General features: G+C 44.5%; 1 protein-coding gene and 1 pseudogene across 1 annotated transcript in view; one reads left to right on the top strand and one right to left on the bottom strand.

Moving 5' to 3' along the window:
* INSC (INSC spindle orientation adaptor protein) overlaps positions 1-27,768 on the bottom strand; it is a 255,524-nt gene that overhangs the window by 38,036 nt on the left and 189,720 nt on the right. The window contains exon 8 of the mRNA XM_084828484.1: positions 5,438-5,609. Within this exon, the coding sequence (XP_084684610.1) occupies positions 5,438-5,609 (172 nt within the window). The remainder of the gene's footprint in view (positions 1-5,437; positions 5,610-27,768) is intronic.
* LOC146357747 (rho GDP-dissociation inhibitor 1 pseudogene) lies at positions 12,849-13,367 on the top strand (annotated as a pseudogene).

Below are 27,768 nucleotides of genomic sequence, written 5' to 3'. Positions count from 1 at the left end.
CTTTTCTGTTCCTCCTGTTCTTTTTGAACAAGTCATATCCTTCAGTTGCTGTATTCCACTATTCCAGTCATGGAAGTCATCCCACCAAGTTTCCATTACACCAATCGAGTCATAATTTCCCTCCTGTATTAAGAGTTCAAGTTAGTTCTGTTTGTTTCCCATACTCTGGGCATTAGTGTATAGACATCGAAGACCATGTGCTTTATAGTCTGGCTTTCTTCCTACATGTTTGTGAAGAGTATTATTGGGCATTATTAGACCTGTTCTCTCTGTTGTGGTGCATGAGCCTTCATCCATTGTTACCCCCATCTTTACGTCTCCCTCCCCTGTAGGATTCAGTTTAAAGCCCTCCTGATGAAGATCTTCATGCTGTGGCCAAACACATTCCTCCCAGCCTTTGTGAGGTGCAACCCATCCCTTGCCAACAGGGATGGGTTCCAGGAAGTATAGCCCATGGTCCCAGAATCCAAATCTCTCACACCAGCACCACTTTCGTAGCCAGTCATTCACCTGGAGTATTTTTCTTTCCCTTTCTATCCCTCTTCTGACAACTGGAAGGGCATGATTTCTTCGTAGCTCTGCTTGGCGGTATCATTTGTTCCCACATGGATGAGTAGAAAGGGATACCTGTCAGTGGGCTGTAGAAGTGTAGGCAACCCTTCAGTCACATCTCTAATCCGTCCTCCCAGGAGACAGCATACCCAGCGAGTCCATGGGTCTTCACAACATACTTGGGTTTCGATCCCATGCAGCAAGGAGTCTCCCAACTATGCACTGGTGAAGTTTGTCCAATTCGGTTTTATTTTTGCAGAAGCACTATGACCAGGATCCAAGCTTTTAATATTTTAAAATGTCATTGAAATCCTTGAGATTAATAGTGCAATCCTACACATAGCTACTCAGAAGTAAGTCCCACTGAGTTAAATGGGGCTTCCTCCCAGATATGTGGGTACAGGATTCCAGCTTAAGTGCTGAATTGTGCTAGATTGCCATGCATATCTCAAGGTGTAAGCACACGCATAAACAAAATACAAACAACAACAGCAACATATAGTACTACAGAATAGAATATATTGGATTAAAAATATGAAATTGGAACATTAGAAGAAAAGAGATTATCCAAATGGCAATATATTTTTTCAAGGTAAGTAACTGTATCTCCACTCAGAGGTTAATCAGGTTTTCAAATTACTATACACAGAAATACTTCTATTTTATTATCAGACTCCAACACAGAGTTAATCACACTTAAATTGACTAAGTGATTTCAGTGGCCTTATGTGTGCCTAACCTCTGTTGGACTGTGCTCTCTCCCCACCCCCACAACCTCTTTACCACACTGTTTCTCCCCTTCTAGCCTCTAGCCTCACTTTCTCTCTCCTTTCTACTCCTTTTCCTTGCTATTTCCCCCTCCCTCTGAGCCTCTAGCCTTGCTATTTACCTCCCTGCCCCATCTTTTTACTATCCAGGCCTGCACAGCAACCATTATGTAACTAGCCACATCCTCCATGGGAGCCATTTTGTGGTGGTGCCCACAGCACCACCACAGTGCTGTGGTACCCAGAGCAGTTTCTCAAATTCCCAAATATGCCAACAGGCCCAAGAAATTTGGGGAGCGTTGCTCCAAAGAATTAACATATACATGTTCAGTAGCTTGGTTGAGAAGCCCACAACTTCGTCCAGTTGGAACCGATGTCGCTCTGGCAGCTTCCCACAGGTTCTCCCATGGGAGCTTTCTCAAACAGCTTTTTAAAAGGTTGAAAAACCTTTTCATCTCCCCCCTGGAATTAAAGGGGGGGCAAGGCGGCATCTGGACAACATCTTGGAGAAAAGTATCCCCCTCGAGATGGGGGGGGCTGGATTCCAGGATTATCTCCCCAGCGCTTTACCAATGCAAAAAGCTGTGATGAGACTCCTATTTCATAGGAGAAAACAGGGCTGCCGTCACATGTTCCATAATAATATATGCTTCAAGAAATAACAACTCCTGTGGGATGATTTAAGAAATATTAACATCTGAGAACATCTGAGGACCTGTAAGATCTGTTTGAGAGAAACATGAATGCACCGAGGAGATGAAAGGGGATGGTTTCACCACCAACTCCCTCTGTACCTCCTGTATCAAAAGTTTCGAAAACAGAAGATACAGGGGAATTCGTTTCTCTGATAAAGACTTTATCTTCGCAATTTATGGAGCAAGCCAGAAGGTTGGATTTAATCCAAAATTCCATCACCACCTTGCAAGGAGCCGTCGATTTAATTAATGCGTCATGGCAAAAAATGGAGATGAGAATTAACGAGCTAGAAGACCAAGTGGCAGGGAATGAAACTTCGACACAAATTTGTTTTAGAAATACCTCTGACAGAATTTCTCAACTGGAGGCCTTCACAAGAAGATCCAATGTATGTATTTTTGGGATTAAAAACTTGTCTAATGATGTAAAATTGCCTATTTTTGTGGATAAACTTTTGCATGAGATACTCCCTATCCCATCTGATTATTTACTTGATATTGAGCAGGCATTTCATGTGCCAAATGTGAAAGGGACTGACTATACCATCATAGTCCAGTTTGCAAAAGTCTCCACAAAGAATTATATCCTGCGTTTGGCAAGAGAGGGTGGAAGCCTTTCCTGGAAACAAGATAAAGTTATATTATTTCCAGATTACTTCAAAGAGGTGGTAAATAAAAGAAGGCAATTCATCAAAGCAAAAAATATGGCAAAACAAATTAACTTACAATATTACTTAAAATATCCTGCTACACTTTGTATCGTGTCTGAAGGCCAGATGAAGAAGTTTATAAATCATGAAATGGCGGAGGCATGGCTGAACGTAAAAATGCTCAAGATTCCTTTTACAACCCCATGAACTGGAATCTTTAAACAAGCTTTGTTAACTGTTTGTGTTTAGTCTACATGATCCAGGCTAGGTCAGAATGAATATATATATTCATTTATTCTCTTTCATCTTTTGTTTTTTCTTGCTTTTCTTTATATTTTTTATTTCAAAATAGATATGGTATGCTGTATTTAAATTAATTGTTTGTGGGTACAATGTGTACTTATATATTTAGTATAAAATATAAAATATATTACTGGCTGTTGAAGGTTTATTTTAAGTTTTATTATTATATAACACTATATTCCTTTTTTTTTTTTTTAGGGCCGCAGTGGCTTAGCGGTTAAGACGCTGAACTGCAGACCGGAAGGTCGGCAGGACAGCAGTTTGAGACCCGAGTGCCGTGTGACGGAGTGAGCTCCCGTCTTCAGTCCCAGCTCCTGACAACCTAGCAGTTCGAAAGCAAGAAATTGCAAGTAGATAAATAGGTACCACTTCGGCGGGAAAGGTAACAGCATTCCGTGCACCTCGGTGTTCAGTCATGCCGGCCACATGACCATGGAAGCGTCTTCAGACAGCGCTGGCTCTTCGGCTTAGAAATGGAGATGAGCACCACACCCTAGAGTCAGACACGACCGGTTGGGGACACCTTTACCTTTTATATTCCTATTATTATTATTATTATTAATCATCATCATCATCATCTAGACTACTGGGAATGAACTGTAGACCTGTTTCTTGGATATAAGATGGATGATATGATATTGAAATGTAAGGTTGTTTATTAAACTGTAAGATTGTTAAGGTTATAGATATAGTCTATAAAATAGAATGGCATCGGAGGCTGGGGGGTATTGGAGTTTAAATTTAACTCTTTAAGGGGGAGTTAAATTTAAAAAGTTAAAGTTAAAAAGGAATCTTCTTCCTTTTTCTTCACCTCCTTTCCTCCTCCCTTTGCCTTTTTTCCTTTCCTTTCCTTTTCTTTTTTTTTTCTTTCTTTCTTTTCCCTTCTCTTTTTGTTATTATAGTGTCCTCATCAGAATATTGTATTGTTGGGAAATTCTAGTATTGATCAGGTTGTTGGTATGTTTGGTATTGTATATTTCATTTATAAAGATAAAATAAATAAAAAAGAGAAGCCCACAACTTCATGGGGAAAGAAAGATTCATTCAGAATCTACCCAGATCAGGACCAAAGAAGCAAATTAACAAGAATGCACACAACAAAATATCACAGCCCATTAAACAAACAAATAAAACCAAGCTGGTAGAATAGGCAGGTACTTTATTGTTAAAAAACTGCAGAAGATCCACTCTCGGAAACAACCATTGAGTTAAATCATCTCTGTCTTCTAGGCAGAGGAACAGCATGAACTTCACAGAGCATGGATAGCTAGCTTCAACTGTGGACTGAAGACATGGATAGCTAGCTCTTTAGACAAACTCCTACACCAGTTTTCCCCCAAAGTGGTGCCCTCCAGATATGTTGGACTACAATCCCCATCATCCCATGGGCAGGTTGGCTGTGGTTGATGGAATTTGTAGTCCAACACATCTGGAGGGTACCACATTGGGGAAGGCTAGGAACCTGCCAGTGAAACTGATCCAATAGCATGCCTTACTCATTTATTTATTTATTTACTTGTGTATTTATTTATTATTTGACATATACTTTGCCTTTCCGCCACTGAAACAGCACTCAAGGCAGATACAATAATAACATTTTAAAATAAGAATGTAGTTATAACAATGATAAAACAAAAACAATTAAAAAACACAACTATAAAAGAATAACATATCACCCTAACCAACAGACCAGCTTAGATGCCAAAGGCCTGCTTGAATATCCTACTTCATTATATTCATTATCTGAGGTCCTCCAGGTGCCTTCTCCAAATGATATTCAGAGGGTGGCAACAACGGAGAGGGCCTTCTTGGTGGCAGTGACCCTCTAATTGTGGAGCGTTCTCCCCAGTGAGGTCTCCTGGCACCAACATTATCATCCTTTTGAAACCAGGTTAAGACTTTCCTCTACTCCCCGGCATTTTACAGTGTGTGATAAGGTTTTTTAACCAGTTCCGGGATATTTATTGTTGAGTATTTAAATTGTTTTGTATAGAAATGGGATTATGTTATGTTTTATATTGTAGTTTGAAGGTTTTAATCTTTTGTAAACCACCCAAAGAGCTTTGGCTACTGGGCAGAATAGAAATAGCATTGTTGTTGTTGTTGTTGTTGTTGTTATTATTATTATTAATTCAGGATATTCAGGTGAGATGCAACAAAGATGCACTCAGGAAACATTGAGGTTTGGGGGTAACAAAAAGGTCAAACGTACATATTTGTATGCATTTTCTGCCATTTTAACCCCTACCTCCCCAGCTCTCTGAATGAAATTCTGATCATCAGGCTCAATATTTCCATCCAAGAAGCTTGTTGTTTTCTAAAAGGTAATTACATTCAACCTCTGACTCAAGCTACGATTGAAATTACTGCAGTGAATGGTAAAATGTAGAATTATGTTTACAGAAGCAGTGTCCTCTTTCCTTGTTTGCCAGTCTGTACAGAACAACAGGAAACATTCAAATATACATACTGAGAAGTGCTGTGACAATTTCCTCCATGTTCTCAAGGAAGCTGTTGAGATGCTGTGTGAAGGTGAGCTGAGGAGATGTGATCTGAGCTATTACTGCTGCTGCTTCTGCATGGGTAGCTTGGGAGTGGGTGTTATCCGTAAGGATATCAACTAAGCATAATATTCCATCAACCTAGGAGGAAAGGGGAAACAAAGCTATTAAGGGCATTTCTGGGTAAGGAACTAAATGTCAAATTTCTTTGGAAACAGCTTCCAGAACACAAAGAATGTCAACAATGTCTTTTCAACCTTTATTTGTATTTATTTTTGATATTTTAATCCACTTGTATTTATTTATTTAAAATTATTTTTAGGCCACCTTGATTTGTTTAAACTTTTTAGGCTGCATTGATTGATTGATTGATTGATTGATTGTTATTTTTAGGCCACCTTTAAGGATAAAACCATCTCAAGACAGCATACAGGATTTTAAAAAAACATATAGAAGCATACAAATAGGCAATAAATATACAATAAAATACTATAATACACTATAAAAAGAGATTACACCAAAACAGCCTGCAGCCAAAGAACTTATGGAAAGGTCAGTAAAAAAGGGTGGGTCTTCAGAGATTTCCTGAAGACCTACAAAGTAACAGATTCCAGAGATGTCTTTCAGGACAGAATCCTCTCAAAAGAGCATACAGAACATCATAAAATCACAATTCCAATAATATGACAATGATATGATATCTTAGTGATACCCAAGGGCTCGATAAACAGCCTTATTTGACTGATTTATTGTTCACCAGCAGCAAGGTTGCAGAGCAGGAGGAATCAGGAGTGATAAGGAATATTTTCTGTTGTATTCTTAACTAGACATGGCTCCCTCTGCAAAGCACATCTTGGATTAACTGGGAAATTATCTGAGATCTTCTGACAGTGTGTGTGTACATATGTGTGTGTGTGAGATCCCAAGTAATATCTGAATCAATCTAAGGGTGGAGAAAAATTACCTGCTGGTGGTAGCCCCCCTCCTTACATTTCACCCTTCTAGGGTTTAAATCCCCATCCTCTGCAAGCTACCAAACCACTGGCTTGCATAAGGGGAAAACCCTCTAGGGTGAAATATGAGGGTATAGGAGGGGTTGTTGTTGTTCAGTCGTTAAGTCATGTCCAATTCTTCGTGACCCTATGGACCATAGCATGCCAGGCCTTCCTGTCCTCCGCTCTCTCCCGGAGTGTGTTCAAGTTCATATTCATTGCATTGGTGATGCTATCTAGCCATCTTATGCCGTCCCCTTCTCCTTTTGCCTTCAATCTTTCCCAGCATCAGGGTCTTTTCCAGGGAGTTTTCTCTTCGCATTAGGTGGCCAAAATATTTGAGCTTCAGCTTCAGTATCTTTCCTTCCAATGAGCAGTCAGGGTTGATTTCCTTTAGGATGGACTGATTTGAGCTCCTTGCAGTCCAGGGGACTCGTAAGAGTCTTCTCCAGCACCACAGTTCGAAGGCATCAATTCTTCGGCACTCAGCCTTCCTTATAGTCCAGCTCTCACAGCCATACGTTGCTACTGGGAAAACCATAGCTTTGATTAGACGGATCTTTGTCGGCAAGGTGATGTCTCTGCTTCTTACTATGCTGACTAGGTTTGCCATAGCTTTCCTCCCAAGGAGCAAGCGTCTTTTAATTTCATGGCTACAGTCAGCGTCTGCGGTGATCTTGGAGCCCAAGAAAATAAAATCTGTCACTGCTTCCATTTCTTCCCCTTCTATATGCCAGGAAGTGATGGGGCCAGATGCCATGATCTGAGTTTTTTTAGTGTTGAGTTTCAAACCAGCTTTTGCACTCTCCTCTTTCACCCTCAACAAGAGGCTCTTGAGATCCTCTTCGCTTTCTGCCATTAGGGTGGTATTGTCTGTGTATCTGAGGTTGTTCATAATTCTCCCGGCAATCTTAGTTCTGACCTGTGATTCATCCAACCCGGCATTTCTCATGATGTACTCTGCATATAAGTTAAATAAGCAGGGCGACAATATGCAGACTTGTCATACTCCTTTCCCAATTTTGAACCAATCGGTTGTTCCATGTCTGGTTCTTACTGTTGCTTCTTGACCCTCGTACAGGTTTCTCAGGAGACAGGTAAGGTGGTCTGGTACTCCCATCTGTTTAAGAATTTGCCACAGTTTGTTGTGATCCACACAATCAAAGGCTTTAGCATAGTCGATGAAGCCGAAATAGATATTTTTCTGGAATTCTCTTGCTTTCTCCATGATCCAGCAAATGTTGGCGATTTGATCTCTAGTTCCTCTGCCTCTTCGAAACCCAGCTTGTACTTCTGGTAGTTCTCGGTTCGCATACTGCTGAAGCCTAGCTTGTAGGATTTTGAGCATAACCTTGCTGGCATGTGAAATGGGTGCAATTGTACGGTAGTTTGAACACTCTTTGGCATTGCCCTTCTTTGGAACTGGAATGTAAACTGACCTTTTCCAGTCTTGTGGCCACTGTTGAGTGTTCCAAATGTGTTGGCATATTGAGTGCAGCACTTTAACAGCATTATCTTTTAAATAGCTCAGCTGGAATACTGTCATCTCTGCTAGCTTTGTTGTTAGTAATGCTTCCTAAGGCCCACTTGATTTCACTCTCTAGGATGTCCGGCTCAAGTTCAGTGACCACATTATCATGGCTATCAGGGACATTCAGATCTTTCCTGTAGAGTTCTTCTGTGTATTCTTTCCACCTCTTCTTAATCTCATCTGCTTCTATTAGGTCCCTGCCTTCTTTGTCCTTTATCTTGCCCATCTTTGCACAAAACGTTCCCTTGAGATCTCCGATTTTCTTGAAAAGATCTCTACTCTTTCCCGTTCTGTTGTTTTCCTCGATTTTTTTGCATTGTTCATTTAAGAAGGCCTTCTTCTCTCTCCTTGCTATTCTCTGGAACTCTGCATTCAGTTGGATATATCTTCCCCTTTCTCCCTTGCTTTTCGCTTCCCTTCTTTCCTCAGCTACTTGTAAAGCCTCCTCAGACAGCCACTTTGCTTTCTTGCATTTCTTTTTCTTTGGGATGGATTGAGTTGCTGCCTCGTGTCCTGAACAATGTTACGGACCTTGTCCATAGTTCCTCAGGCACTCTGTCCATCAGGTCTAATCCCTTAAATCTATTCCTCACCTCCACTGTATATTCATAAGGGATATGATTTAGGTCATACCTGAATGGTTTAGTGGTTTTCCCTGCGTTCTTCAATTTAAGCTGAAATTTTATTATTTCATGAAAATTCATGAACTGAGCCACAGTCAGCTCCAGGTCTTGTTTTTACTGACTGTATGGAGCTTCTCCATCTTTGGCTGAAAAGTACATAATCAATCTGATTTCGATATTGACCATCTGGTGATGTCCATGTGTAGAGTAGGGGTGCACGAAAGTCACTTACCTGGTCTCGCAGCTTGCTTAGCGGTGGGGGGGAGGCGCTTCGCTGCTCCCCCCGAAGTTCAGGCCAGGGAGGAGGCGCCTCGCCTCGCCCAGCCGCGAAATAAAAAGTTTTAAAAAAAACGCCCCCGTGATAGGCTACGTGATGATTTACATAGCCTATCACGGCTAGATCTGCAAAGTCAGCCATGATAGGCTACGTTAATCATCATGTAGCCTATCACGGGTGACTTAAAAAAAAAAAAAAAAGCGCATACGCAAATGGCGGCCCCCATAGTAATCTTTACGTAGACTACAGCGACCAAATAAGGAACGCGAATGGGGGCTCCCTATGGGGGCCGCCATTAGCCGTACGCGCTTTTTTTTTTTAAGTCACCCGTGATAGGCTACGTGACAATTTACGTAGCCTATCACGGCTGACTTTGCAAATCTAGCCGTGATAGGCTACGTTAATCGTCACGTAGCCTATCACGGGGGCATTTGTTTTTTTATACTTTTCTTGGAATGGCGGCGGCAGCAGCCGGTCGAAAGACTGGCTGCCGCCCCCGCCCCTGACGAAGACCTGCCGAACCGCCGCTGGGACCCGCCGCCGGGAGGGACATTTGGGAAAGGTAAGTCCCATCCCGGGGGTGGCAGGGGGGAGGAGAATTTCTCCCCGAAACTACTTTGGGGGGCCAAATACGTTGGCACTCGGCCCCCCGAAGTTTCGGGGAGAAATTCTCCCCCATCCCTAGTGTAGAGTCGCCTGCTGTTGGAAAAGAGTGTTTGCTATGATCAGCGTGTAATCAGCCTCTTGGCAAAAATCTATTAGCCTTTGTCCTGCTTCATTTTGTACACCAAAGCCATGCTTGCCTGTTATCCCGGTGATTTCTTGACTTCTGACTTTAGCATTCCAATCCCCTAAGATGAAGAGGACAACTTTTTTTGGTGTTAGTTCTAGAAGGTGTTGTAGGTCTTCATAGAACCGATCAACCTCAGCTTCTTCGGCCTCAGTGGTTGGAGAATAGACTTGAATTACTGTGATGTTGAATGGTTTGCCTTGGATTCGTACTGAGATCATTCTGTCATTTTTTATTGTACCCCAGTACTGCTTTTCCCACCCTTTTGTTGACTATGAGTGCTACTCCATTTCTTCTAAGGGATTCTTGCCCACAGTAGTAGATATGATGGTCACCTGAATTAAATTTGCCCATGCCTGTCCATTTTAGTTCGCTGATTCCCATGATGTCGATGTTCAGTCTTGCCATCTCATGTTTGACCACCTCCAGCTTACCTTGATTCATTGATCTTACATTCCAGGTTCCTAAACAATATTGTTCTTTACAGCATCGGATTTTCTTTTCACCGCCAGACACATCCACAGCTGAGTGTCCTTTCGGCTTTGGCCCAGCTGCTTCATTCTTTCTGGCGCTACTTGGAAATTCCCTCTGCTCTTCCCCAGTAGTATATTGGACACCTTCCGGCCTGAGGGGCTCATCTTCCGGTGTCATATCTTTTAGCTTTGTGATACGTTCCATGGGGTATTCTTGGCAAGAATACTGGAATGGGTTGCCATTTCCTTCTCCAGTGGACCACATTTTGTCAGAACTCTCCACCATGACCTGTCCGTCTTGGGTGGCCCTGAACGGCATAGCTTATGGCTTCACTGAGTTACGCAAGCCCCTTTGCCACAACAAGGCAGTGATCCATGAAGGGGTTAGGAGGGGCACCACTCCCCATTGGTCTTCAACAGGATTGTGCCCTCTCCCCTACCCTTGGATTTTACCCTTGTAGCCTTCCCCCTTATGCAAGCTAACAAAGCTGCTTCCATGAGGGAGGGGAACCTTGCAGGGGCAAAGTCCGAGGGTTGGGTGCTCAGCAGGAGGCTGGTCTAATCCCCCACCCTAAGATTTTGCCCCTGTAGGGTCCCCTCCCCCAATGCAGGCCAATGGAAGGAAGCCACTCCATTAGCATATATGAAGGTAAGGGGAAGCTTGCAGGGGAGACACCAGCAATTATCCAGCTCGGATTTTAATCAGAAGAATTTTGAGTCCTTTCTTGCTTCTCCTTTGAGGTGGGCTTTAATGCAGCCCCCGAAGTGCTTTTCTGAGCCAGGGTGCAGGGGAACATCATTGGCATTTTGATTCTTACCACCTTCCTCCCCCGCCCCCCAAATCTTCCTTTGCCACAGCATTTCAGTATGCAAGGAGCTGTTCATCACGCAATACTCAATGCGTATGTTCAAAGTGTCTTCAGTCCTTGTCAATATTTAATGTTCTGCCATTCATCCCTTAAACTGTTTATTTAAAGCTTTTGTTGCTCTCATTTCAGTTATTTATTAATAGACAATGCCAAGTTACCATAATTAAATGTCCCTAGCTGGACATAAATTAAAGTATTTGGTTTCTGCTGTCAATAAGAGCATTTTATGAGGAACACTATCAAGCTTACAAAAAGAAGCACTGTTATCTTAGAGATTGTTACGATTACACCAAGGATAAATATATCACCAGGACATTTATTTTCCAGAATACAAATAATGTTCAGCATATGGTATTCAGAAATGAAAAAGAAGAGGGGCCAAGCGCCAGTGAAGCTCACTGCGTGACTTTGGGCCTGTCACCGAATTTAGAGTACACAGAATTATAAGATTGGAAGGGGCCTACAAGACCATCGAGTCCAACCCCCTGCTCAGTGCAGGAAGCCTGATTCCCAGGTGGTCTCCCATCCAAATACTAACCAGGGCTGACCCTGCTTAGCTTCCAAGATCAGCCGAGATCAGGTGCATCCAGCCCATTGCTAGATATCAAATTATGTTTCCAGTGTACAATTTTCTTGACAACATTTTAGCATCCATCTAGTTACTGCGAGAGGTGGTTCTCTAGTCATGGCGATACTGGAGGTCAAAGCCAGCCATCTGCATAATTCACCTTGTTCCAAGGTATATGAGGTTTACAAAATATTATGTAGGCTGATTTATTTGTCATCAAATACGTTCACTAGCCACTATAAGAGTAAAAGGCCCAGTTTTGTCACCTTGAGATCTAGTTGCATCAAAACTGAGTCTGGACCCTAAACATTTGCTCAAGGGTAAGCCATTAACATTGCCTATAACAGCCTATAACAGACTGCTGTGGAGACTACTACACTAACTGCAATGTGGAAGGCATCAGGCATGCATGCTGGGTGGGAGCAGGGCACCTTGACTAAACTCTGGGGGAGCCAGGTTCCTTTGTTAATTTGTTTCACTTGTCTTGAGATATCATGTTGTATCATTTGTATTTTTCCTGAGACGGTAGAATCCAATAAATGCACTGATATGGACGAGTGGAGACAGTATAAAACAGCCTTCCCCAATCTGGTGCCCTGCAGATGTTCTGGACATCAATTCCAATCAGTACCAATCAGCACCAGATCCCATGCTGCGAGTTGTAGTCCAAAATATCTGGAGGAGACCAGATTGGGGAAGGCTGGTATAAAAGGTAATGGAGAGTAGTGTAGCTGAAAATGGAGTAATAGAACTAAGTCAGGCTTCCACAGTTTGACTGGCCTAGCTGTGCCTAAGTACATTTAGAAAGACATAGTGATGGCGACCAATTTGGATGGCTTTTAAAAGGGGGTTGGACAAATTCCTGGAAGAGAAGGCTGTCAATGGCTTCTAGTCTTGATGGCTATGTGCAACCTCCAGTACCAGAGGCAGTGAGCCTACGTACACCAGTTGCTGTTACACTCATGCCCTGCTTGTGGGTTCCTGGTTGACAGCTGGTTGGCCACTGTGTGAACAGAATGCTAGACTAGATGGACCCTTGGTCTGATCCAGCATGGTGCTTCTCATGTTCTTATGTTCTTACGATTAGTGGAAGAGAAGAAGCCATTCCATTTATTTAGCAGTGGGCCATAGGTGGGGGCACGCACACTTGGGCGGGCTGGATCTGGGCAGTGGTGGGCGGTGTTTGTCACCAGCGGCAGCAGTAGCAGCAGCAACCAGCGGGGACAGCCACACAAGGCACAGGTCACAGTTGCAGAGATGGCCGAACAAGAACCCACCCCTGAACAGTTGTCCCAGATTGCCGCTGAGAACAAGGAGGATGAGCACTCAGTCAACTACACGCCCCCTGCCCAACAGAGCATCCAGGAGATCCAGGAGCTAGACAAGGATGATGAGAGCTGCACAAGTACAAAAGGGCCCTGCTGGGAAATGTCACCATTGCTGCTGATCCCACCACTCCAAATGTGGTAGTAACAGAATGGGCTCTGGTTTGTGCCACTGCTTCTGGCTCCTAAAAATCTCCTTTTAGGTGAATAAGGAGATTGTTTCAGGGCTGAAGTACATTCAGCACACCCTCAGGAAAGGAGTAAAAACTGATAAGACCTACTACATGGACGGGAGCTACAGCCGTGAGCTGAAGAGTACAAGTTCCTGACCCCCAAGGGTATGCTGGCCTGAGGCAGTTACAACATCCGATCCAAATTTACAGATGATGATAAGACAGATCATCTTTCCTGGGAGTGGAACTTGAACATCAAGAAGGAATGGCAGGATTAGCCCCTTCCATAGTCAAAACCCAAGAGTGCTCAGACAAAACCCCACCCTGTACCAAAGTGCTGGCATTGACATCCTTCCCTTCTCCCTTCTCATTTTTAGCTCACCAGGGCCTCATCTACACCCAGCTTTTACTCCAGGGCGGGTGCAAGTCAAGGTCCCTTGTGATAGATGACACAGTCGCAACTTCGCAGCCATCCATAGTTTTCGCCCGGAAAATGCAGAGTTCCAAGGAGTTGTTTTGCTGTGGGTTTCCCCGTGGTTGTGAGCCGTCTGTCCCTTCTCCAAAACAACTTTGCATTTTGCAGTGGGTGTATTGTAGGCATGCATAGTGCTTGCGTCACTCTGTGATGACCCTTCACTGCCCCCATCCCTTTGCAGCTGTGCAGTTACAGAGGCACAGAGGGGCATTTTCATCTATCTAATCACACGTTCGCACATTTTTGCGGCCTTGTATCTTCGCAACGATTGCTTTTGGACTCAGTACCCAATGGCCAGGGGGGGTCTTGGGGAGGACCATCATCGCTCAGGCCACCATTTTGGAGCGATGGCTGGACATGTAGCACTCACACTTTTGTATGAGCTTACACATAAGTCCATTCCATCCCTTTCTGCATTGCCTGTGTTTTTATAAGCAGCACAAAAAATGCATTTCAATAATATTTAAATATGTATTTTCTCACAAAGTATGCATTCCTACATGTATTTTCTCCCAGATTTGTTTATTTGTTACATTGATATCCTGCCTTTTCCACCAAGGAGCCCAAAATGGGGTACTGACCCTCCTCCTCTCCATTTTATCCTCACAACCGCCCTGTGAGGTAGGTTAGGCTGAGAGCCAGTGATGGGCCCAAAATCACCCAAGGGGCTTCATGGCTGAGGGGGGACTTGAATCCAGGTCTCCCCTGTCCCAGTCCAACACTCTAACAACTACACCACACTGGCTCTCACTAAAATATGATGTGCATATGTTCTAAAATATGAATTTAGAACATATTTTAATACTATTTTGAGCCAAGAACCATCTTGGAACATTTGGGAAGTGCAAAGCTGGTGTAGAAGTTTTGTTCTTCCCAGTAGTCTGGAAGGTGTGGCTCAGGTCAGTCCACTTCAGAATGCGCAAAGCCTGAATTCCTCAAGCACCCCAGGGACGGGCCTGGAATCTGCATTCAACGTGGAGTGTCAAGCCTCCGGAGCTACATTGGAATCTCCGTAACTATACCCTGTTTCTCCCAAATGCTGGCTGAGGGAGATGGCAGCTTTTAGGTAGTCCCATTTCACCTGGGCTAGCCATGCAGAGGTTGCTCCTGCAGAGGAGGGGAGGCAGCCCCGTTGTGGACTGTATGCAGTCATAAAAAGCTAGATGTGAACCAAAAGGGAGTGCAGAGGTAGGCAGAGGAGGAACCATGATGGTGCAATCCCAAGACATTTTGCTGTGCGCAGGGGAGGCCAAATGGCAGTCACCTCACTCTGCTAGGGACAACACTTGAAAAAGTCTTGTTGAACCATTCAGACACCAGTTCCTACTTTTATCTATCCACATACACACACCAGCAGGTCGCTTCATCCTGCTGCATCCTGCATGGCAGGGCTGGCCCTGGCAATGAGAAGAAAGGCTGGCAGGAGGAGCATGACGGAGGCCCTTGGAGCCAAATGGATCCGTGGCTTTTTGGAATCATGGATGGAGAGGTGAAGGACGGCAAAGGCTGCCAAGCAGCAAATTAGCCTCTGCACAAATGGGATTATCCTGGATTCCCAGGGGATAGTGCAAGGTATTCTAGCTCACAGGTACTCGGGGAAGTCATCCTTTAAGAGAAATGGCCATGTGTTCTCTGTCCCATTAAAAGGGAAGACAAGACTCTGCATCTTTGTGCAGGGGAGCTGATCACACCCAGGGAACTGTTGGAGAATTTCATCACCAATTTCTCTGCCCACAAATAGAGTGGAGAATTTTGAACAGGGGTGGCGTCAAGGTTAGGCATGGTTGGGCACCTGCCAGGGGCCCACTGGCAAAAGCCTTCTTGAATTGCTTTTCTTCACCACTGCAACCGGCTTCCTCACCTGCTGCTCGCTTTGGCCCAGACAATGGTGACAGTGAGAAGAAGGAGCAAGCAAGTGGTAGCAGTGATGAAAAAGAGGAGGAGGAGCAACAGCAGCTGGTGACGATCTCAGGGAGAAAGTGGACTCACTCAGGGAGGGGGCCCATGGAGGGTATCTTGCCCAAGGGCCCTCCAAATCCCGGAGCCAGGACTGATTTTGAGAGGCCATTTGCACACAGCTCTAGTTTCAACTTCCAGATATACTGACCTGGTTCACATGTCAGAATAACCCATACTTTTTAAAAAAACCCTGGATTGTTGTGAATAAAGCCGGAGTAAGTAGGCAAGCGTGCTGCCTAGGGTTGGCGGAGAATTTCTCCCCGAAACGTCGGGGGGCCGAGCGCCAACGTGTTCGGCCCCCCGAACAAGTTTCGGGGAGAAATCCTCCGAACCCCCCCCCGCCCCCCAAACCCCCCCCCCCCAGGACGGGACTTACCTTCACCGAATGTCCCTCCCAGTGGCTGGTCCGGCCGGCGGTTCGGCGGGTGTTCGAGCGAGGCAGGAGCGGCAGCCGGTCTTTCGACCGGCTGCCGCCGCCGCCATTGCAATGAAAGAAAAACAAAGAAAAACGCCCCCTGATAGGCTACGTGACGATTCACGTAGCCTATCATGGCTAGATTTGCAAAGTCAGCCGTGATAGGCTACGTGAATCGTCACGTAGCCTATCACGGGTGACTTTAAAAAAAAAAAAAAAGTGTGTACGGATAATGGCGGCCCCCATAGGGAGCCGCCATTCCCCTTCCTTATTTGGTCGCTGTAGTCTACGTAAAGATTTACGTAGACTACGGTGAAAATAAGGGCAACGCTATTTGCGTTGCCCTTATTTTCGCCGCAGTCTACGTAAACATTTACGTAGACTACAACGACTAAATAAGGAACGCGAATGACGGCTCCCTATGGGGGCCGCCATTAGCGTATGCGCTTTTTTTTTTTTTAAGTCACCCGTGATAGGCGACGTGACGATTCACGTAGCCTATCACGGCTGACTTTGCAGATCTAGCCGTGATAGGCTACGTGAATCGTCACGTAGCCTATCAGGGGGCGTGTTTTGTTTTTTTTTAACTTTCGCGTTCGCGGCCGGGCGAGGCGGGAAGCCTCCTCCGCGGCCTGAATTTCGGCCGGGGCGAGGCGGGAAGCCTCCCCCCCGGCCTGAATTTCGGCCGGGGCGAGGCAGGAAGCCTCCCCCCCCGGCCTGAACTTCGCGGGGGGACCAGCGAAGCGCCTCCCCCCCACCGCGAACGTCCTTCGAGGACAGGTAAGTGACTTTCGTCCACCCCTAGTGCTGCCTCCTGCTACTCTACTGCTCGCACTGGAAGTAGGAGGGGCTTTTTATAAAAAAACAACAACAGGGTTGTTGCAACATCTGAATATTTGTACCAAGCTCACAAAACTGGGAGGCTGATGCGCTATCACAGACACAGGAATATTTACAGCACCCTCAGCAGGGTCCATCTTAGCCGGCCTGCAACTGGAGCACTTCAGTGCAAGCACACAAGAGCTGGACCTCTTAGAACCCAGAAACTGCCAGCACCACAAGTATCATCCTTGTAAGCCTCCGGGAATTTGAAGAGGGGAACTACACCAAAGCATTAAGTTGTTTCAAGGCTGGCTCTGTCAAAGCACCCTGCTGTACATTCCCACCATCCACACGTGGTAGTGGGTATTATATATCTACCACATACAGGTCCATCTACCTTTGGTCTATCTATCTTTGGGGCAAAACAACCACACACTGGAGCAGTCCTTCTGATGCTGTTGCTCCTACAAGCAGGATGTTACTAGCAGAGCATGACTACAATAATGCAGCACACATCTCGAGACAGCATTTTTCACCTATGTAGATTCTGTTTCCCAGATGCCAAAAGAACCTACAACACTCTATCAGCAGATAGGTTGTTTTATCAGCTTTAAACTAGATAAAAGGGCCACTGAGAACAGTTGGGTCACTAAAAGAACATTACAACTGCAGAAGGCAGCCTGGTTCCCCCCTCCAAACAGGCAATGAAGAATAACTACCAGGAAGAGAGCCTTTTCTGCTGTGGCACCCCGGCACCCCTAGAGAGGTTTGCCTGGCACCTACGTTGGACTCCTTTCGGTGCCAGGTGAAGTCCTTTTTTATATTCCCAGCATTTAAATCTGTATTTTAATTCTCTGCGTTGCTGCTAAGTTTTATTCTGGTTGTACTTTTATATTGTAGTTTTAAGCTTTCATATTTTATATTGTTTTATACTGTACTTTGTGGCTTTAATTTTTGTGAACTGCCCAGATTGCTTTGGCTATTGGGCGGTATATAAATAAATAAATAAACTTTCTACCTAACACTTGCAGAAGATTCATCCCTCCAGCAAACTGGGCTACATTTGGGCCTGGTCTGTTTCTTATCACATACTGTTTCTGGCTGTGCCGTATTGCCCAGTATTGCACACATCACTCCATTGCCACTCATGCTGGCCATAGACTCCAAGAGACATCAGTCACTGTTGATGTCAGTGATGGTGGGCTTTGAACTTGCAGTGATTGAGTTTATACTTTAGTGGCACCCCCTTAGTATTTTTTAAATCATTTTTTTATTGTGAGTTTCAACAAAACAAAAACAAACATAAACATAACAAAACCAAACATTTTGGAAATGTAACAACATATTCTAAAGTCCTCAGTTTCAAATATTACAACATTCAGTGGTGGGGAGGGTGTGAAAAAAGAATAGATTACACATAAACTTCAGTAAAAGCAGACCATATATACAAATATAAGTCCATTTGCAAGTTACACCTATATACCACTCTTTCAAGTGTTGCTAGTGTTGTTAAGTCTTCAGTCCATTGCATTATAAGTGGTGAGCTTTTATCCTTCCAGTATTGTAATGTCAGTCTTTAGCAGCCCAGAGGGCATAAAAAATCCATTTACACTAACCATGTGTTACATTCCAAAAAGCAGGTAAATAGTTTAAGAGAACATGTACATCAGTAAATATTAAAGAGCTTTTAATATTTAATAATAAAGTTTATTCGTATGATAACTTCCTCCCAAAAGGAGGCAACTATTGGGCATTTCCAAACATATGAATAAAATAAGTGTTAACTCCATTACACCTCCAACAATTAGCTGAGTTTGACAAACCTTTGTTAAAGAGATGTTGTGGCATCCAATAGACCCGAAACAAACGTTTTTTCTGAATAAAATGTAACTGGAGGTCCATAGAGATATCAGGTACAAATGCCAAAATGGTGGTCCATTGATTAGACAAAATAGGCCATTCCAATTCCCTGTTCCATTCCTGCTGTAGACCCCATGTATCATATTTATTCACTTATAATAAGTATTTATAAACATGAATTGTGGGTAAATATACCTGATCAGCTTCAGTAAGTGTTTCAGTAGCAAAGAAGACTCTGAGGCAGTAAAAGCAGCAGGACGGAATGTAGATACCAACAAATGTTTTGATTGCAAATTAGGGATGTACGAAAGTCACTTACCTTTTCGAAGGGTGACATTCGTGGTGGGGGGGAGGCACTCCATCCCTCCCCCCCCCAAATTCTGGCCGGGGGGGAGGCGCTCCGTCCCTCCCCCTCGAAATTCTGGGTGGCCGGCTCCGCCAGCAGCCGGACATCCGGCCGCTGGCTAGCAGGGACGCAAATGGCGGCCATGGGCACTGCCATTTGCGTACGTGCATTTTTTTTTCTTTTAAATCAGCCGTGATAGGCTACGTAAACATTTACGTAGCCTATCACGGTGTTTTTTAAAAATCTAGCCGTGATAGGCTACGTAAATCTTTACGTAGCCTATCACGTTTGTTTGTTTGTTTGTTTGTTTAACTGGAAATGCCGGCGGCGGCAGCCGGTCGGAAAACTGGCCGCCGCCGCCAAACCACCACCAAACCGCCACCGAACCGCCGCCGGAGCTGCCACCGCCAGGAAGATCCGCCCAAGGTAAGTCCCGTCCTGGGGGGGCGGGGGGACAGACCGTTCCGCCACCGATTTTGGGGGGCCGAATGCGCTGGCATTTGGCCTCCCCGAGATTCGTGGTGAAATTCTCTGACATCCCTATTGCAAATACTGCCATTCAGCTCAGCTGTAGCAGGAAAATCAAATTTATCTCACAAAGATGGAAATGGCAAAAACTCATAATCAACACTTAATAATTGATCCAGAGTAAAGATCATTTTATATGTCCAGGACTGCCACAGAAACATTTTCTTTCCTATTTTAACATCTCGATTTCCCCATAAAGTCAATTTGGCATGGGAAAATTAGTCCAACTGTGACATGGAGGGGTGTACAAAACCCCCTTACCTTGCATCTGCTGGGGGGGGTTGGGGGGGAGGCAATCCAGTCCCCCCACCCGAATCCTCCCTGGCCAGCTCCGCTCCGCGGCCAGTCCTCAGAGCCTCTGGCCAGGGCCAGCTGCTGCTGGGACTTCCGGCCACGGCCGGTCTCCGGACTCGAATGGCGTCCAGCCTAGCGGATGCCATTTGCATCCCTTCCCCTTCCGTGATAAGCTATGTAAAGCTTTACGTAGCCTATCACTGGAAGGGACGCAAATGGCATACCGCACGCCATTTGCGTCCTTTCACCTTCCGTGATAGGCTACATAAAGCTTACATAGCCTATCATGGTAAGGGGAAGGGACGCAAATGGCATAGCGCATGCTATTTGCGTCCCTTCCCCTTACCATCATAGGCTATGTAAAAACATAGCCTATCACAGAAGGAGAAGGGATGCAAATGGCGTCCGCTAGGCCGGATGCCATTTGCGTCCAAAGACCAGCCATGGATGGACCTGGCTGGATCCGGAGCCACCGGTGCCAGCCTGCCAGGTAGGATCCAGCCCGGTCGGAGTTCGCAGGGTGGGATGGTCTGTTCTGCCATGGACTCTGGGGGGGCGGATTCTTAGAATCCGGCCCCCCGGAATCCATGCGGAATTCTCCGCCATCACTATTGGCATGACATTATACGCCATGCATCTCTAATTACCAAGATTGTGGGAGGAGGTGTATCTGCCTTAATATGCCAAGAACCATTTGGAGGGAGGCTCCAGACAGGAGGATTCCAAAACTGACCAAGGTAGAAAATCAAATGTGAGTGGAAAATACCAAAATTTAGTATAGGTCAGGAAATTAGCCCGATGATAGATAGCAAAACCAAACCTACCTTCTTTAATTTGAAGTTGCATCCTTTTCAAAGATATTCTTGGTGGAAAGGAACCCCAAAAGAACTTACAAAACAAAGCATTAAGTTTGCAATCCCTTAGTATTAAGGAGTTGGTAATTTGAGGACTTGCCCTAAAGTCACATGGCCTGGGCAGTTCCAGCTAGGGATGTACAAATCCCTTACCTTGTTCCGGGTGGGGGCATCCACAGTGGGGGGGAGGCAATCCGTCCCTCCCCCTGGAATCCTCCCCGGCCAGCTCTGCTCTGCGGCGAGTCTGCGGAGCTGCCAGCCGGGGCCATCCGCTGCCTGACTTCTGGCCGCGGCAGGTCTTCCGACGCAAATGGCGTCCAGCATAGCGGACGCCATTTGCGTCCCCTGCCTCTTGTCATGATAGGCTACATAAATCTTTACGTAGCCTATTACAGCAAAGAGCAGGGGCGCAAATGGAGTAGCGGACGCCATTTGCGTCCCTGCCTTTTGCTGTGATAGGCTACATAAAGATTTACATAGCCTATCTCAGCAAAAGGGAGGGGACATAAATGGCGTCCGCTACACCAGACGCCATTTGCGTCTGAAGAGAAGCAGCAGCGGACGGCGGACGGCAGCTGGACGGACCGGACCTGCTGACAACCAGATAGGGTCGGTCCCAGGTGGATTCTGCGGGGTGGCGAGGGGGTAGTCTGTTCCACCACGGACTCCGGGGGCCTGGATTCTGAAGAATCCAGCCTCATTGGAGTCTGTGGCGGATTTCTCCGCCATCCCTAGTTCCAGCAGCCTGTAGGTTCTTGTACAAGAGAATCTTAGATGGGCCTTAAAATAAAGTTATATTGTAAGTTATTCCTCATTCCTCTAGCCTGTTTTGGACCCAGAAATATTACATGGTGTCAGAAGTAGAATATGAGGAGTACACTGGATTAATTGGCAGCAGTTTTCTAGCTGTAAAGCTACAAAGAGAAGAGAAGCAGCTTCGGGAGCCACACCCAGAGAAAGAAAGAGATAAGGCCTGTGTGTGAGCACTTATTAAACCGGAGGGATCTTTGTAAATATGGATCTTTTACAACCCCATCAAGCCCGCAGTTGTCAGGGGATTTTGCAGATAAATGGGAAAGATTTAAGATTAGACAAAGATTTGAACTCTACCTAGCAGCGACAGGAGTAGAAGAAAAAACTGAGAAGGTCAAATCCTCTATTTTTCTTCATGTGGTAGGACAGGAGGCTCTGGACATTCATAATAACTTTGGGCTTGCGGAAGGAGAAAATATGAAACTGAAAGTAATACTTGCTAAGTTTGCAGAATATTGTATGCCTGAAAATAATGAAACTTTTAAAAGAAACAAGTGGTTTATATGGATGCAAAAAGCAGATCAAACTATGGATCAATACGATTATTAGTATTGTAGTGTTTTCCTGTGCCCGTTTCGTGCATTCCCTTCCCCTCCTTTTGGTTTTATTTTGTGATTCTATTAGAATGTATGCCTTTGTGGCAGGGACCTGCTGTTTTATTCTTATTATGTACAGTGCCATGTGCATTGATTGTGTTATATAAAATAATAATAATAACAATAACAATAACAACAACAACAACGACATAACAGAATTAAGAAGGCTGAGTAAGAATTGTGGTTTTAGTGACTTGAAAGAGCCTCTGATCAGGGATAGAATTATCTGTGGTATCAGAGGTAGTGTCATTCACCTCAGTGCAGGTGAATGAGAGCCAATGTGGTATAGTGGCGAGACTGAGAGGACTGGAAAGTCGGGAGATCCGGGTTCTAGTCCTCACTTGGCCATGGAAGCTCACTGGGTCACTTTGGGCCAGTCACTGCCTCTCAGCCCAACCTACTTCACAGGGTTGTTGTTGTGAGGATAAAATGGAGAGAAGGAGGATTATGTACACTGCCTTGGGTTCCTTGAAGAGGAAAAAAGGCGGGATATAAATGTAATAAATAAATTTATCCCATTTAAATTGGACATTGGGTTAATGTTTTATCCGAAAAGGATTATAAAAACCTGCTTATAAGGCCAAAACTGGGACCAACGAATATCAAAGTGACTTGTTATTATGGAACAAATATCCCAGTATTGGGGAGATGTACTGCTAGTGTCAGGTACAAAAATGCAACATACCAGCTTCTGTTCCTTCTTGTACCCAAGAATGTGGCACCCATCCTGGGTCTAGCAGCTTGTGAAAAATTTAATCTGGTAAAATGTGTATTTGCAATTCAGGAGCATACTGACCAAGGGTATCCATCGCTTGCAGAAGAATACAAGGATTTGTTTGTAGGGCTGGGCTGTTTGCCAGGTGAACACTCCATCCAGATTAGTAAGGCAGTGCCTCCAATTATTCACCCATGCAGAAAAGTGCCATTTGCAATTTGGGATAAACTACAAACTGAGCTAGACAGAATGGTGGACTTACAAGTAATTAAAAAATAGAGGAACCAACTGACTGGGTAAGCTCATTGGTACTGGCGGAAAAACACATCTAGGCATTGAGAAATGCAAAAAATTAGCACGGGACGTTATGTATTGGCCTACGATTAATGAGGATATAGCAGGTATGGTAAAAGGTTGTTTCACTTGTTTAAAATACAAGTCATGTCAACAACTGGAGCCATTGAATCTACATTCTGTTCTCCAAGGGCCCACCAGAAGGCAGGAACTGACTTATTCATGTGGCATTCCAAGGATTACTTAATAGTCACAGACTATTTCTCAATCCAGAAATATGCAAATTGCAAAGTACCAACAGTAAATCAGTGAGTGCCAGCCTGAAAGGGATCTTTGCCAGGCATGGTGTTCCAGATGAAGTCTTCAGTGACAATGCCCCACAGTCCTAATGTGCTGAATTCAAGCAGTTTGCCAAAGACTGGGATTTTCAGCACACTACATCTAGCTAGTCCTCAATCAAATGGACTTGTAGAAAGGTCTGTCTAGATAGTCAAAAATCTGATGAAGAAAGCCTTTGATAGTGGTGGTGATTTGTACAAGTCCCTGTTGATTTACAGGAACACTCCATTGAAGAATGGTTGGTCTCCTTATCATCTTTTAATGGGAAGGCCCATTATAGCTAATTTGCCTATAACTGATAGTTTTCTACAATCTAACACCAATGACAGTCCCAAGAGGATGAAGGAAATTCAGGAGCCGAAACAAAAATATTATTTTGACAAGACAGAACTTGTCTGTCCCCTTCCAGAACTTATACCAGGAGACAAGGTTTGCCTGAGAAATTATTCTACTAATACTTGGGGGGAAAGGGGTATAGTCATAGAACAGCCATATCCAAGGTCTTATGTTATACAAGTGGACAATGAGAACTTATTGTGCCATAACCATTGTGATCTAAGAGCCATCCCAGGATGTTCCTCAGATGTGTCAGGAGGCACTGATTCCAGCTGCAATCAGTCCACAAATAACTTCTGTCAAGGAATCTGATATTCAACAGCAGGGCCCTCTGCCCAGCATATTCCCATCTTCTACCAGGAAGATAAAAGTTCCAGAAGGACTTATACAGACATATTAATATGACAGTGTAATTAAATGGTAAAGTTACTTCTTTTCCATGGTTAACACAGTATATACAGTAATTTCAACCTGTATGTATTACAGTAATTATTTTATTTTATTTTGGTTATTATTTAATACGGATGACAGATGAATCCAGTTGGGGGGGTGGAGCTCAGTGAGCTTTTGTCAGCTCACCCCTCTGGACTCCATTCCATCTTCCACCAGCTAGCCTGATTCAGTGCACAATGAGTCAGGCTAGCTGGCGGAATTTCCTTCTTTTTTTGCTTTAAAAGACACGTGCACAAATTACAGCTGTAAATCGCATACTTTGCACAATTTACAGGCATAATTTGTGCAAATTATGCAAATTTGCACAAAACTGTGGCCATAATTTGTGCGAATCTCTATTTGCAAAAAAAAAATGTGTAAAAAGTCTCTGGAACTTGGGGGAAATGCACAGTTTGGCTTGCAAAAGTAATCCAAGTTGAGCACGCTATGGACATCCGGCGATCCCCAAAAGGGGCAGATTTCCTGGCAATGGATATCCCTATCATTTAATAATTAAGAGGGGAAATGTAATTATAGAGTTTATACTTTAGTGACACTCCCTTAGTATTAAGGAGTCGGTAATTTGTGGACTTGCCTTAAAGTCACATGACCTGGGCAGTTCCAGAGGCCTATAGGTTGTTGTACAAGAGATTCTTAGATGTCTTTGGCCACTGTGTGAACAGAATGCTGGACTAGATGGTATGGCTCTTCTTAAGTTCTTATGTTCCTTAAAATAAGGTTATATTTTAAATTATTCCTCATTCCTCCAGTTAGGGATAGACGGATCCCCCCCCCCAATCCAGGTCCTCCTGGCACCCACCGAGCTGCTGCCCCTGCTTGTGCGCACCCTGACCCTTGTGAACCCCCCCTCCATGCTCACAAGCTGCCCACACTTACCTCAAGCCGTCTGCGAGCACCCATCATTCCTATGCTCGCCATTTTGCGGAAAATAATGGTGACTTGGGAACTTCCGTAAATTTAATATTGTGCACATAGCAGCCATAAAGGCCCCATCTACACAACATTAAAAACAGGCGCTTGCAGGCACTCACAGATGGGCAGCTCAGCGAGTGCGGGTGGGCCTTGTTTAATGGGTCCAGGGGCATGCAAGTGGGGGAAACAGCACAGTGGGTGCGGCCCAGAGGCACGAGTCAGGGGGACTCCCAGACCCAGCCGGGCAACTGGGCCATCCCTACCTCTAGCCTGTATTGGACTCAGAAATATTACAGTCTGCCCCCCAGAATTCTGCTGGCCAGGAAAGGAGACACCCAAAGTTAGGCCAGGTTTTCAGAACAGTTGTCATACATAGCTCTCTCAAATATAGACAAATGAACTGTGTTACATGTAGGATGTAGCCTGCTCAGCCTGCTGTCAGGTGCTAACCGTTGATGGGCAACCTCAAGGCCTCTGCAGTCCCTTTTTATGGTTCTTAGTCTTTAAACTGGACTTGGACTGGACAGCCTTTCAAATACTGAGAGACAGTGTGGTGTAGTGGCTAGAGTGTTGGACCAGGAGTTGGGAGATCCGGGTTCTAGTCCCCACTCGGACATGGAAGCTCACTGGGTGACTTTGGGCCACTCACAGACTCTCAGCCCTATCCACCTCACAGGGTTGTTGTTGTGAGGATAAAATGGAGGAGGAGGATTATGTACGCTGCCTTGGGTTCCGTAAGGCAGAAAAAAGCAGGATATAAATGTAATATAAATAAATACTGTCCTCTGACATCCCTTCAAATTGAGGACTATCCTCTGTAATGTAGAAAAACATGGCCACCTTAGAAGAGCCTAAGAAGAAGACAATGAAGAGGCAGAGCTGTGCAGCAGCAGCTCAGCTGCAAAATGGAAGGAGGATAGAAGATAAGCCAGGCCAGGATGGGGTAGGGCACTGATGCCAGCCCTTTTGCAGCCCAGAGATTTGGTCCCAGGGACCTGGGAATCCTAATTGCCTAGCTTTAGCACATTTTGTGATTCGAGGTGAAATGACATGGATTTGTTTACCACAAACAGTTCTGTGCCTCTGGATCGAAAAAGCTCTTACAAGGAGAGACCGTGACCCCTCCAGCAGGCTGTGCCAGAATTTCAGCACATGCTACTTAAGAGTCCTGCTGTTTCGCAAAGCAAGTCAGGAGTCTAGTTTATTATGAGATTGGATCTCTTGTTCAACGGTTGCTGTTTATGTATCAGAAAGAGATTGGAAGTAAAAGAACAAACTGGTCCCTTTCAATCATTCAGGGACATCTCCTTTGAGGTGACAGATTTGCTGACATGCTGCATTTGTAAATGAAGGCTTGATTTAATAATGAGAATGGCTCTATAAGAATGGTCCTATACAGCTTCCCCAGCAAGAAAACAGTGTTTTGGGTCTGTAACAACTACCATAAGGATACTTTGCCCCCTCCTTATTACATGCAGTAAAGTGTATTTTATACTATATTGGCCTGATCTAGAACTGGGAGTGGGGGGGAATAAAGCTTCACCAAGCCACACCATTTATAAGTGTCCAATAATAAATTTAAAGAGAACAGAAGAACAATCTAATAAAAGCACTTTAACATCTAAAAAGAAATTGCTGTTCAAAGCATTTATATAATTAGCTTTCACACTGAAAGGAACTTTGGACTGCTGCCCTGCTTTCTGCTTAATTCTGGGGAAGTAATCAGCTAAAATGTCAAATGCATTCAATGCCTTGGCAATACAAGAGAATGGGTCAGCTGGCTAATACAAACAAAAGAATTCTATGAATGCAACAGGATGCTACAGAGACTCCGCATTTGAGGAATATTGTGTGGGGAAAGCTTGATTGTGGCATTAGTCACATTGTGGATTAAAAAGTATCAAGAATTTCCAGATAAGAGGGCCTTCTCCAGTAAATGTATCCATCACAGCAGTTAAGGTTTGGAACACAAACCATCCCACATCACGTCTGTACAATCCCCTCAGAAGCTGGGAGCATTTGCTCTCTCTGACCCTCTGCCAAACTTTCTAACAACAATGTCCCTGCCATTACCACATACCTTTTTACTACTACTATTACTACGTCATTTATGTATAATGCCCCCTCCCCTGATGCTGAAGCATACACAGAAGGCTGCAAATTACCCAACAGTCTACCATTTAGTACATAGGTTATTATATGGTGCCTAGTTATGGTCATTCAAAAACTAAATGAGCAAGTCCAGACAACACAAAGCCTACAAAGGAAGGCCATGCTCTTTGGATATACCAGTCTTATTTCTAGCAATACAAAGTCCAAAATCAAGGTAAACATGAATGTATGTTCTCAGATAGTAAGGGAAGAGACAGCCAGAATGACTTTAAAAGGGGCTTAGACACTTGGCAGATATGTCCATCAAAGGCTTGTAGCCATGATTGCTAATAAAATATTCAGGTTCAGAGGCATATGTCAGGTTCAATAGCAGTTGCTGGGAGGCAACAGTGGAGATGGGTTTTTGTTTTCATGCATTGCTGATGGGTTTTCCGGAAGCATCTGACTGCTTGCCATGGGACTCAGGATGCTAAACCTTTGATCTTCTTTGGTTATTACAGTATTTTTTTTCCAGAGAGTTGAATGCAGTTTGGAAAAAGATTGCTTAAATAGTGTA

Source organism: Heloderma suspectum, chromosome 1 (genome assembly GCF_057233095.1).
Source record: "Heloderma suspectum isolate Gila_16-S chromosome 1, 16-S_ref, whole genome shotgun sequence".
Taxonomy (NCBI): Eukaryota; Metazoa; Chordata; class Lepidosauria; order Squamata; family Helodermatidae; genus Heloderma; species Heloderma suspectum.
The sequence above is the reverse complement of the archived record's forward strand: the minus strand, read 5'-3'. Positions and strand labels throughout refer to the sequence as shown.